We start from the raw sequence: 12,845 nt of genomic DNA, 5'->3' as shown, positions 1-12,845 counted from the left end.
AGGCACATTCCACTAGAAAAAAAATACGAGTAAAAGCTGAAATTCATAGAGTAGGAAAATAAACACTAGTCATAGTGGTGACTTCCAAAAGTTCATAATAAATAACAAAAAGTTAGGATAGGCAGTCCTTATATTAAAGCTAAGATTTGTTTCCAGGTTCGTGATATGCATTTAAAATAAAATAAAATAAAAAAATCAAGAACAACCCTGGCTGACTTTCCATTAACTGGGAGTTATTTGGCTAAGCAACTGTCAATTCATTGTAAGGAACACAGGTATTGTCAGAAAATATTTTAATTATTTACAGAATGATTATCAGATTGATTACACAAAATACAGATGAAAATATACACCTCTTATAGATTCAACAAAAAGATATGCTGAGCAAATTCACTGCTGATAATATAACTAAAGCACTTAGAATAAGGCGACGGCACCAAACATCAAAATCAAATCATATAACTATTGAAAATATAAAGTACAAATTGAGGTTGTGTGTTTCTTTTAAAGAAAAACCAAAAATCAGTGGATTTGGAATGGCTCACACACTTTTGATACCATTACGCCAAAAATCAGAAGATTTGGAATGGCTCATGCTTTTGATACCATTATGCCAAAAATCAGCGGACATCATTAAAGTTATTTATATTTCAACATATTTAAACCTGAATGGAAAGATCTGTTCTCAGACTAAGATTCTGAAGCATTGAGCAGTTGTTCTCTGAGTGCATCTGTGTATTATTTTGGATTCTGCATCTTACAAAATGTATCACCCACTTCCGAGTATGATTTCAAACTGTGCTGAAATCATGCAAAATCTTTCCTAAATCCTGGAGATAAGATATTCAGACTAACAATTCTCCACTCCATTTTGCTGCACATACATTTTGAAAATCCTGTAAAGATGAAGTTTTAGAAAAGGGATTTTGATCCCTGGTTTTCAAACTCTGACCATGCATCACTCAACTCCATGAAGATCATTTTGGCATACTGTTCATAAGGCTGTCCTGTGGCCTGTAAACAAACAGAGCAGGTATTAGAAGCTTACTGCAGAAGTCTAAAAAATGTGAAGAATTGCAGCAGGGCTTGAGAGAAAACTGGATTTTACTAACAGTGAAATTCACACCCTGTCTCTTGTTTAGCCCCTTTCTGTTTACCTTTGTTATATAGTGCTGTAAGTGTGCATGGCTTTTTCATCCAAATACCGTAATTCCCTTTTCCTCCCACGTCCCCATATATACCAAAGTCATAGTTTAAATGGCACTGAGAGATTATAATTTGCCTGCATCACTTCACATTTTTAGTCTAATTTGCTCAATGTAACTGAAGTCGTACGAAAATTTCCATCTTGTATTAAAGGAGTTAACAGACATGGTCTTCATTTTCAGAAAGTGGCTCTTTAAAAAATGAAATCAAATCTAATTTAGGTAGAAACTACTGAATGGCAACTCTTGCATTAGTACCCCACAATGCAACTGAAGAGCTATTTCCAAGAACGTGTTAAATTCTTTTATACTGGAGTCCGACTTTCTTAGCTGAACATGCACTGCTGACTATGAACACTCCTAGACTTTTTAGCTTGAAACAAATACACAAAGTTATGGAGGAAGTTCTGCAATCTAAATTGGTCTGGGGAACCAGCATGTACACAGCAATACTGCATATACACCACCTGCTCAATTTTAACTCATCCTGGCTCAGATGGGCATAAACATGAGGCCCCGTGTATTCTGCAACCCTAGACATTGCTGCAGGATTATACTCTAGAATTAGAGTTTTTTAAAAAAAATTCCTTAATTCTTGCTCTTGCTGTTAGAAAAGCATGAAAATTTGAACCAAGCGCAAGAGATGCAATGTTATCTTCCTACATCTGTACACAGCCACAAACAGGAGCCCTGAAAGGGGTGAACTGCCCTAATACTTTTAAAGGCATGTTATTGCTGACACTGCAGATAATGTAGATATAATCACCATTTACACAGGGGGTCTACTGTGCTTATTGGGTTATTCTTTTTTTATTTTTTATTTATTTATTTATTTAAAATTGGAAGCTGCCACATAATTCCTACCAGGACCTTTCAACAGATTTTATATCCAGTTTGCTGTGGATTACATGGGACCCTGCCTCCACTGAAATCTCTGGGAGGCCTAGGAGTTGGAGGACCCCCCCCCCAAGACCCATTCAAGGAGTAGAGATTAAGCACAGATTCCACTGATCTGCATTTTGATTGGAAGATGTCCAGAACCTAACAGAACTCTGCTCCAGTAACTGGGCTTTCCTCAGACTGAGCTGAGTGGGATGTGCAGATGTGCAGGAGTTCAGGTGAGGGCAGGGCTCAGCCCTGGCTGGTCTGACACCTCATTACTGTGTTATGGATGACAAGTGAGACTTGAGAATCCTGTACTGCATGGCCTCATTAGTGCGCTAACTTCAGAAGACAACACAACAAACAGAAGGAAGGCAGAGCATGGTGGCTGGCCAAGCACCCATGTAGCTGGGTCCAGCAGTGAATGATAATATGAGTGGTGGAAAAAGTGCTTCTCAACCTTTGTATCTGAAGGGAATCCTTATCTCCACAGTCTGATGCTGCCACCTTGAAGTGCCAGAGTTCAACACAATAACCGTACAGCAGAAAGGTGGACTGAAAAAACACCTAGAAACTAGCCTATTGTCCCTGCCAATATTAAAACCTTTCCGCACCCAGCCTTGCTGTGCTTGCATGGGTGTTTCTGTTCAAAACCAGGAAGTTTAGCAGATTTTCCTTTTAGGATTGCAGAATTAATTGGTAATACCAGTTCGATAAATAGCCTTTAACATGCCCAAGAAAACTACTCACCTTATCTGGATGAACTATAAGTACCGCTTTCCTATAGTACTTCTTTACTTGTTCAGGGGTAATGAGGTCTGCCATGCCAACTGGCTTCCACTTGTTCTCCCCTTCCCAGAGCACAGTGTGAAGAGTGGATATTAATGCTCTTATATTTCTCTCTTTTCCTTCAATCCAATCTAGAATCTGAAACAAAATTATAAAAATTCAAATTGAATGCAGTTGCCTTAAATGATGTTTCCAATTTGCTTGAAGATACTTTCCTCTCCTATCACTGAAAACAAGACAAGACAATTTGACTTTGGGCTTCAAAAATGTTGAGAGCACTTTGCAAATATGATCTTAATCATGCATCCAAATTCCACAGAGTGGACACCATGCTTACCTTGGAACTCAACAGTGATATATCAAGTTTGCTAGCAGAGGACCAGCATGCTTATAGGTAGTTAATTTGTCTCTTATTTATATAGAAATCATTCCAAGAGAACTGAATTATTAACAAGTTATGCTTAAAAATTGTAGAATAGATGATAAGAAGTGATCTGAACAAAGTAACCATGGCAGAATATTCATTTTAGTTACACTAATTAATCCCATGGTAACATGTCCATTCCAATGCTAGAAATCTTGTTTTACTTGTAAATTTCAGATAAGGGTCTTAAGATGTTTTGAGACTTGTACACCCATATGGTTTGCTTGAGTAAATTGAAGTTTTCTGTACTAGATTGCCCCTTGAACTACAATTGGCTAACAATGCACTTTTCTTAGTTGATTTTATATAATGATATTTATATCAATCAATATAGAATCCCTATGGCAGTAAGGTGAGTATCTCTAAATTGTAACACGTTATGTAATATCTCCCATCTTCCCTACTAACCCGCGTGATGGTAGATAAAAGGCTCTATTTTTTATTTATAGTATTTTACATTAAAAAAGCATTCAAACCAACCTATGGACATGAGTTAAAATATTCCATCAATAAGATTTCCCCAATTCCTCCCTGAGATTATTTCTATTAATATTGTTCAGAACTACGTACATTATCCTCACAATGTTTTACAAAACTAAATAGTAAATGTTACCATTTAACCTTATCTGCAAGTAACATACCAGGAAGAAATACAAGATCTGATCAGAATACACTTGGGGTGATGCCACCGTGGAGACTGGAAAGAGTAATTTTAATATGAGTTTAATAGTCTATTTTCAGTGGATTTGATAGAGGGACAGAGAGCCACCGTGAGGAGAATGAATGACTGCCCTAAGAAAGGTTTCAGAGTAGCAGCAGTGTTAGTCTATATCCACAAAAAGAAAAGGAGTACTTGTGGCACCTTTGAGACCAACAAATTTATCTGAGCATAAGCTTTCATGAGCTTACTTAATCGGATGCATCATCAGATGCCCTAAGAAAGTGATTCTCTAGTAGTTTTTGTTCTCCACAAGACATAATTTTGTATCAGTCACATCCATCACAGCACCATAGCCCTGAACCCCTTCACTGAAAAGGCACTAGTGAAACTGTACTTTATTGGAGAAAAAGGTAATAAAACAAGGCTCTAGCTGCCAAAGAGTGGACCTGACACAGCAATGAAAACTTTTTGACCCAAGTTCTCCCAGCTTGGTACAGACCAGAAAGGCACCCTCCCATCTTCTCCTTAATCAAAAAGAGATTTGTGCTTGTCTAGCCAAGTTTGTACCAAGACGTGCTCTTTAATGAAATGGGAAACCCAGGCCCTTGTACTCTTTAGGGGAGAAAATCCTGCATTAGATGTAAAACTTTAGTTCACACACACATTAGGATTTTACTTGTTTATATCTGGATTTGTTTTCAGCTATGAGTTGGTAACTACGTTCATCAGAACTTTCCAGCTCTCTCACACTCTTCTCTCCTCATATTCAATTTCCCTGTCCATGAGATTTTACCTGCTGCTTTTTATCTAGTCATTTTCAAAGTCTCAAAATCTTTTTACAATCATTTCTTGTGAAACTGACATTAGATCTGTTCTAGGATTACCTTGTCCACCTCCCATTCTGGATTAGGTGGTCTGTAATGGACTATCCACAGCATAAATGACCCTTTCTTTTTTGCTCCTTTTTATCTTATCACACACTTTAGAGAGAAGTTTTACCACCATCTGCACTTCAAAGCATGCCAATATGGAACAAACCCTCTACCCTGAACAAATCATTCTCTTCTGTACTGATACCCCAGTTGTGCACTGTATCTTGGTTACGCTAAACAATTAGGATATACATTCATGCATTAAGACCAGTAGGTTCCTCAGTTATTCTGCACATGGGTAGAAACATGTAAAATTTTATTATAAACTTCTACCATAGAATCATAGAATATCAGGGTTGGAAGGGACCTCAAGAGGTCATCTAGTCCAACCCCTTGCTCAAAGCAGGACCAATCCCCAACTAAATCATCCCAGCCAGGGCTTTGTCAAGCCTGATCTTAAAAACTTCTAAGGAAGGAGATTCCACCACCTCCCTAGGTAACGCATTCCAGGTTTCACCACCCTCCTAGTGAAAAAGTTTTTCCTAATATCCAACTTAAACCTCCCCCACTGCAACTTGAGACCATTACTCTGTGTTCTGTCATCTGCTACCACTGAGAACAGTTTAGATCCATCCTCTTTGGAACCCCCTTTCAGGTAGTTGAAAGCAGCTATCAAATCCCCCTCATTCTTCTCTTCTGCAGACTAAAAAATCCCAGTTCCCTCAGCCTCTCCTCATAAACCATGTGTTACAGTCCCCTAATCATTTTTGTTGCCCTCCGCTGGACATTTTCCAATTTTTCCACATCCTTCTTGTAGTGTGGGGCCCAAAACTGGACACAGTACTCCAGATGAGGCCTCAACAATGTCGAATAGAGGGGAACGATCACGTCCCTCGATCTGCTGGCAATGCCCCTACTTATACATCCCAAAATGCCATTGGCCTTCTTGGCAACAAGGGCACACTGTTGACTCATATCCAGCTTCTCGTCCACTGTAACCCCTAGGTCCTTTTCGGCAGAACTGCTGCCTAGCCATTCGGTCTCTAGTCTGTAGCGGTGCATGGGATTCTTCTGTCCTAAGTGCAGGACTCTGCACTTGTCCTTGTTGAACCTCATCAGATTTCTTTTGGCCCAATCCTCTAATTTGTCTAGGGCCCTCTGTATCCTATCCCTACCCTCCAGCTTATCTACCTCTCCTCCCACTTTAGTGTCATCGGCAAACTTGCTGAGGGTGCAATCCACACCATCCTCCAGATCATTTATGAAGATATTGAACAAAACTGGCCCCAGGACCGACCCTTGGGGCACTCCTCTTGATACCGGCTGCCAACTAGACATGGAGCCATTGATCAGTACCCTTTGAGCCCGACAATCTAGCCAACTTTCTATCCACTGTGACAAAGCTCTGTCCTTGCCTCTGTGGGTCCCGCGTTTCCTAGAGGATTTCCCCTTCAGTTTCTTTTATCCTTCACTGTATCCTCCCCCATTCTACCATCAATAGTCCTAAATATGAGAATTATATTTGAATCAAAACCACTGTTTTTATTATTGAACATCAAACCTTTAATTTTAAGGGGTCCATGTCTTTAGACATTTCTTGCTTTCTCATCTCGGCAATTGTCTTAGTTCCTTTTTTGTCAGATTTAGCTGAAAACCCTTGATTAGATAATAGATCCTCAAAATCATTTTCTGAAACTTTTGGCTTTTGTCCTGTTAAAACAAAAGAAAAGAAAAAAAAACAGAAGAAAAATGCTTATTGGTACATCATCATGACAGAAGTAATAAGTGTACCACACTATGTATATGTCTATGCTGCACTTTCACTGATGGCAGCACGTAGGGTGTGTGTAGTCACATGCCACAGCAAAGGGCAGGCTATGTCAACACTGAGGTATACGTCTACACACAGCAGAGAGAGGCTCCAGCAGTGGGGAGCTTCCAGAGCCTTTCCCCGCTGAAAGAGCCTTTCCCCACTGCTGCAGCTGTTGCCTGCGGCGGGAAGAGACTCCAGCAGTAATACATGATGCTGCTAAAAAAGCCGCGTAGACAGGGGGAGGCATTACTATGCAAGTAGAGAGTTGCATAGAATCACAGAATCGTATGACTGGAAGGGATCTCGAGAGTTCATCTAGTCTAGTCCCTTACACTCTTTATCTAGACCATCCCTGATGGGTGTTTGTCTAACCTGCTCTTAAAAATCTCCAGTTATGGAGATTCTACAACCTCCCTAGGCGATTTATTCCAGTGCTTAACCACCCTGACAGTTAGGAAGTTTTTCCTAATGTCCAATCTGAACAGCTCTTGCTGCAATTTAAGCCACAAGCTTCTTGTCCTATCCTCAGAGGTTAACAAAACCAATTTTTCTCCTTCCTCCTTGTAACAATCTTTTATGTACTTTAAAACTTATGTCCCCTCTTGGTCTTCTCTTCTCCAGACTAAACAAACCCGATTTTTGCAATCTTCCCTCATAGGTCAAGTTTTCTAGACCTTTAATCATTTTTGTTGCTATTCTCTGGACTGTCTCCAATTTGTCCACATCTTTCCTGAAATATGGCACTCAGAACTGGACACAACACTCCAGTTGAGGCCTAATCAGTGTGGAGTAGAGCAGAAGGATTACTTTTCGTGTCTTGCTTACAACTCTCCTGATAATACATCCCAGATTGACGTTTGCTTTTTTTTGCAACAGTGTTACACTGTTGACTCATATTTAGCTTGTGGTCCACTATGACCCCCAGATCCCTTTCCGCAGTAGTCATTTCCCATTTTGTGTGTGTGCAACTGATTGTTCCTTCCTAAGTGTAGTACTTTGCATTTGTCCTTATTGAATTTCATCCTATTTAGTTCAGACCATTTCTCCAGTTGTCCAGATGATTTGGAATTTTAGTCCTGTCCTCCAAAGCACTTGCAACCCCTCCCAGCTTGGTATCATCCACAAACTTTATAAGTGTACTCTCTATGCCATTATCTAAATCATTGATGAGGATATTGAACAGAACAGGGCCCAGAACCGATCCCTGAGGGACCCCACTCATTATGCCCTTCCAGCACGACTGTGAACCACTGATGATTACTCTCTGAGAATGGTTTTCTAACCAGTTATGCAGCCACCTTATAGTAGCTCAATCTAGTTTGAATTTCCCTAGTTTATGAGCTGTAGCTCACAAAAGCTTATGCTCAAATAAATTTGTTAGTCTCTAAGGTGCCACAAGTACTCCTTTTCTTTTTGAGTATCAAAAGCCTTACTGAAGTGAAGATATACCACATTTACTGCTTGCCCCCCATCCACAAGGTGTGTTACCCTGTCAAAGAAAGCTATCAGGTTGGTTGGTCACGATTTGTTCTTGACAAATCCATGCTGACTGTTACTTATCACCTTATAGGTGTTGGCAAACTGATGACTTAATTATTTGCTCCATTATCTTTCTGGGTACTGAAGTTAAACTGACTGGCCTGTAATTCCCTAGCTTGTCCTTATTTCCCTTTTTATAGATAGGCACTATATTTGCCCTTTTCCAGTCCTCTGGAATCTCTCCCATCTTCCATGACTTTTTGAAGAGAATCGCTAATGGTTCAGATATCTCCTCAGGCAGCTCCCTGAATATTCTAGCATGTATTTCATCAAGCCCTGGTGACTTGAAGACATCTTATTTGTTTAAGTAATTTTTAACCTATTCTTTCTCTATTTTAGCCTCTGGTCCTACCTCATTTTTACTTGCATTCACTAAATTAGACATCCAATCACCACCAATCTTCTTGGTGAAAACCGAAACAAAAAAATCATTTCCAACTTCTGCCATTTCCATATTTTCTATTATTGTTTTCTCCCCCTCATTGAGTAATGGGCCTACAGCGTCCTTGGTCATCTTCTTGCTTCTAATGAATTTGTAGAATATTTTCTTGTTTTATGTCTCTAGCTAGTTTGATCTTATTTTGTGCCTGGGTCTTTCTAATTTTGTCCCTACGTACTTGTGTTATTTGCTTATATTCATCCTCTGTAATTTGACTTAGATTCCACTTTTCGTAGGACTTTTTTTTTTTTTGAGTTTCTGGTCATTCAAGATCTCCTAGTTAAGCTAGGGTGGTCTCTTGCCATACTTCCTATCTTTCCTATGCAGTGAGATAGTTTGCTATTTTACCCTTAATAATATCTCTTTGAAAAACTACCAGCTCTCTTAACTGTTTTTCCCCTAAGGTCATGTCTACACTAGTGAGTTTACCGATGCACGTGTGCTGATGTAAAATAGCTCATGTAGCTGCTCTATATCCACAGGAGAGAGCTCTCCCATAGACATAATTAAACCACCTCCAACAAGCAGCAGTAGTTATGTTGGTGGGAGAACCTCTGTCCACATCAGCACTTGTCGGTGTAACTTTATGTTGCTGAGAGGGGTATTTCACATATCTCAAGGGACCATTCAAGGTTAAGTGGATTATAGGTTTTTTTCCCTCCTTTCCCCCTCTATGTCTGAAGGAGTGTTAACAGGCCACTTAACTTTGAATGGTCTCTTGAAATGTGTTGACTACATATGCTAAACAAACTACCACCTCGTATTTAGCTGTGACGCTCTGGGCTTTTCTACACTTAATGAAGACACTACCTACACCAATGGGAGGAGTTCCATCAGGGTAGGTAATCCACCTCCCCGAGAAGTGGTAGCTAGTTGATGGGAGAATTCTTCCATTGATCTAGCGCTGTCTACACCAGGGGTTAGGACAGTTTAACTGTGTTGCTCAGGGGCGTGGATTTTTCACACCCCTGAGTGACAGTTATAACTGACCTAGTTTCCTAATGTAAACCAGGCCTCTGTGTACATTTCCTGACCTGAAGAGCTCTGTGTAAGCTAAAAAGCTTGTCTCTCTCAACAACAGAAGTTGGTCCAATAAAAGATATTACCTCATCCACCTTGTGTCACTAATATCCTGGGACCAACACAGCTATAACAACAATGCATCTGTTATCCTAATATCTATCAGGAACTGCTGGTAGACAATGAGAGATATCAGAGAAGTGGACCTTTATCTGAATGCAATTGCTTAAATGCCACTCATGTTACTGCTATTAGACCTCATTTAACAACAAAACATGAAGCTTTTAACATGACTAAAATAAGTTCTTCAGAACCTTTCAAAGCTTCTGGTTTTCATAAAGCCCCACAACCATGCTTGTAGAGATCACAAGGACTTCATATGCAACACACCATTATAACTATAGTTCCAGGAAACAGAACTTACCAAAGCCTGGAGCTCGGATACCTCTCTCTTCTCGGCCTCCAATAACACTGAAGTTCACGGTATAGTTGGGTTTACTCTGTGTGCTGGATTTAACTTGCTGTGGTTGAACGTGGGACTGCCACGAAGTACCTGTATTTTGTGGTTTCTTTGTCTGCCACTGATTCCCTCCTTTCTGGGAGGGAGCTGACTTCTGACCAAACCCACCAGCTGGGAATCCACCACCAGAAGGACCTGAACAGTAATAGTGCCTAATTTAGTTGTAATACATTTTGAAATATTTCAAGTACTTAATACAGTCTCGCACAAGTTCTGGTCTGGGTACCTACCCAAGTGATTTAGTAAGAGACACCCTTCAATTTACATGAAATCTAATGTAGAGAACATGGGTGTTTGAAAGTGAAACTTAATGAGAACGGTTTCAGCAAAGCTAGAGACAATATCGCAGTTCTTGCCTGGAACCCATTACAATGTATCAGTTATTCTACCTCAAACCTCAACCACTTAACTGTCATTTTGTTACAACTGGTAACCCTTGTCTGATCGGTCACCACACAGTGCAGTTCGGTGGATATATTCAACACAGGAAATTTCACTGCTAACTATTTACATTTCAGTATTTACTAATTATGAGAAAGATGCTGGGAAACTCCTGTCATACTCAAGAAAAAGAAGTGTGCTCTGAAGGCACTTCCATTAAAATCCATGCCCTTAAGCTTCCTTTTGTGTATTACTGTTTTTAAATAAAGAAGTCTTCACCAGATTGGGGAAATGGTTCTAAAGCCTTTAAAAAAATATTAGTAATGGGCTGTATACAAATACGGAGAAAAAAACGGAACGAGGTCTGACAGCAGAGAAATTGCTTTGAGAACTCTGAAGTACGATATTTACACAAAACCAACACACTGAAATTATCTTGACTGATAAGCTAGCATTATCTCCCTCATTAAATCACAATCTAGCACTCCCATCTCTGCCTGGAGAGGAAAATACATTAGCCCTCCGTAGCTTCACCAGCTACAACTGAAGGCCTGAGCCTCCATTGGTTACACCGGCATAAGCCCAGTGTAATGGAATCCAGCTCGAAAGCTTTAGTTTCAGCACTCAACAGGACAAGCCAGGGAATGATACTCCTAGCCAAGGCTCCACCCAGACTGCCTTTATTTGACTTCTCTTTCCTTCAGACACATTTCTAGAAAAGGAGTTTCCTTGGCAACTGGCCAATGTAACACTTCCTGGCACAGGCCCATTCAACTGAAAAGCAGCTTGGTAGTTGAATTTAAATGCAGTATCATCATCCAAATTCAGACTGGAAACAGGAAGGTCACATTGTTTGGAGGGAAGTTCCTTTAAACCTTAGAGACTAACAAATTTATTTGAACATAAGCTTTCGTGAGCTACAACTCACTTCATCAGATGCATTCAGTGGAAAATACAGTGGGGAGATTTATATACACAGAGAACATGAAACAATGGGTGTTACCAAACACACTGTAACCAGAGTGATCAGGTAAGGTGAGCTATGACCAGCAGGAGAGCTGGGGGGGGACCTTTTGTAGTGATGAAAGCTTATGCTCTAATAAATTTGTTAGTCTCTAAGGTGCTACAAGTACTCCTTTTCTTTTTGCGAATACAGACTAACACGGCTGCTACTCTGAAACCTTTAAACCTGTTACACCTCCGTAAAACAGATCTAAACCACTTCACACTGGAACACGTGTAAGCCAAGCATAGACGGGGTTTAGACGTCCAAACACAGGCAGCAATGCCTTTTACTTCACGATTTACCCTGCACCCCATTTTTACAGAAAGTCACAGTTGGGATGTTTTGAAGAAAAAAATCAAAACAGAAGGCCCTGCATGTATGGGTGTATTTGCAGCTTTCTATACTACACTTGAAAAATAAACACTGACATGCACATCCCTAAAAATGTTACAACAATGGAAGAGAGCCCAAGAGCGGCAGCCACGCTGGTTTTCAGTTTTAACAAAATCCAAGCTGGACAGCTTTTTGGCAGGCTTTACGCCAATATGGTACATTCTTGTTTCTTTGTTACTAGTATCATACGTTGGTGTTGTATGTTAGTGCTGGTCAGCCAGGAGCGAAGCTAAACCAACTTCTCATTCCAATAATCCCTCAAAACCTGACATTTACAACTACTCCTGGACATTTTGTTTGCTATGAACAGAGGGAACCTACTAATTTGAGGCCTTGCGATAGGACTCAAAATCCTGCACTTAGTTTACAATCAGTTCCAAGCCTGAGGATGCCAAGAAGTTGAACTGACACTTTATTCACATCCTAGTATTATTTCGGATGAGATAGTGACAACATAGCCATTCCTAATGGAATACATGTTTACCATTGAAAATGAGCCAAACAGGATACTACAGGCTCAATTCAAATCCCACTGCAGTCAATGGGAGTCTTTCCATTGCTTTCAACAGGTGCTGGATCCGAGTCTACAAGAGCAAGCTGCTCTATACCTCCTCGCAAAACCTGACTTGCGCAGGGTCTTTTGTTAGAAGAGTAAAACAGGTTTTTTGCATCTGCACTGTCATGATAAAGGGGGGTGAGTAGATATTTTATTGGGCAGCCTTACAAAAATGTATTGGAACAATTTTGGCACCCGAGCTTTGCACATATATAACTGAAAGGTTTGCAAATAACTTCAAACCTGAACAGGACCTTTAAGGCAAGGCAAACATTGTATTTTATCATTTTTGTTTAAATTTTTGGTTAATTTTACGGACAGTACATTCAAGCATTGACAATATTC

General features: G+C 40.0%; 1 protein-coding gene across 2 annotated transcripts in view; it reads right to left on the bottom strand.

Moving 5' to 3' along the window:
• Nucleotides 1-278: 278 nt before the first annotated feature.
• GAK (cyclin G associated kinase) overlaps nucleotides 279-12,845 on the bottom strand; it is a 116,026-nt gene continuing 103,459 nt past the window's right edge. For both annotated transcript variants that reach the window (XM_038402083.1, XM_043514261.1), the window contains 4 exons: nucleotides 10,069-10,299; nucleotides 6,395-6,543; nucleotides 2,838-3,014; nucleotides 279-1,014 (listed from right to left, as the gene is read on the bottom strand). In XM_038402083.1, the coding sequence (XP_038258011.1) occupies nucleotides 913-1,014; nucleotides 2,838-3,014; nucleotides 6,395-6,543; nucleotides 10,069-10,299 (659 nt within the window). In that variant the 3' untranslated portion in view covers nucleotides 279-912. The remainder of the gene's footprint in view (nucleotides 1,015-2,837; nucleotides 3,015-6,394; nucleotides 6,544-10,068; nucleotides 10,300-12,845) is intronic.

This window comes from Dermochelys coriacea, chromosome 5, assembly GCF_009764565.3.
Source record: "Dermochelys coriacea isolate rDerCor1 chromosome 5, rDerCor1.pri.v4, whole genome shotgun sequence".
In the NCBI taxonomy this organism is placed as follows: Eukaryota; Metazoa; Chordata; order Testudines; family Dermochelyidae; genus Dermochelys; species Dermochelys coriacea.
The sequence above is the reverse complement of the archived record's forward strand: the minus strand, read 5'-3'. Positions and strand labels throughout refer to the sequence as shown.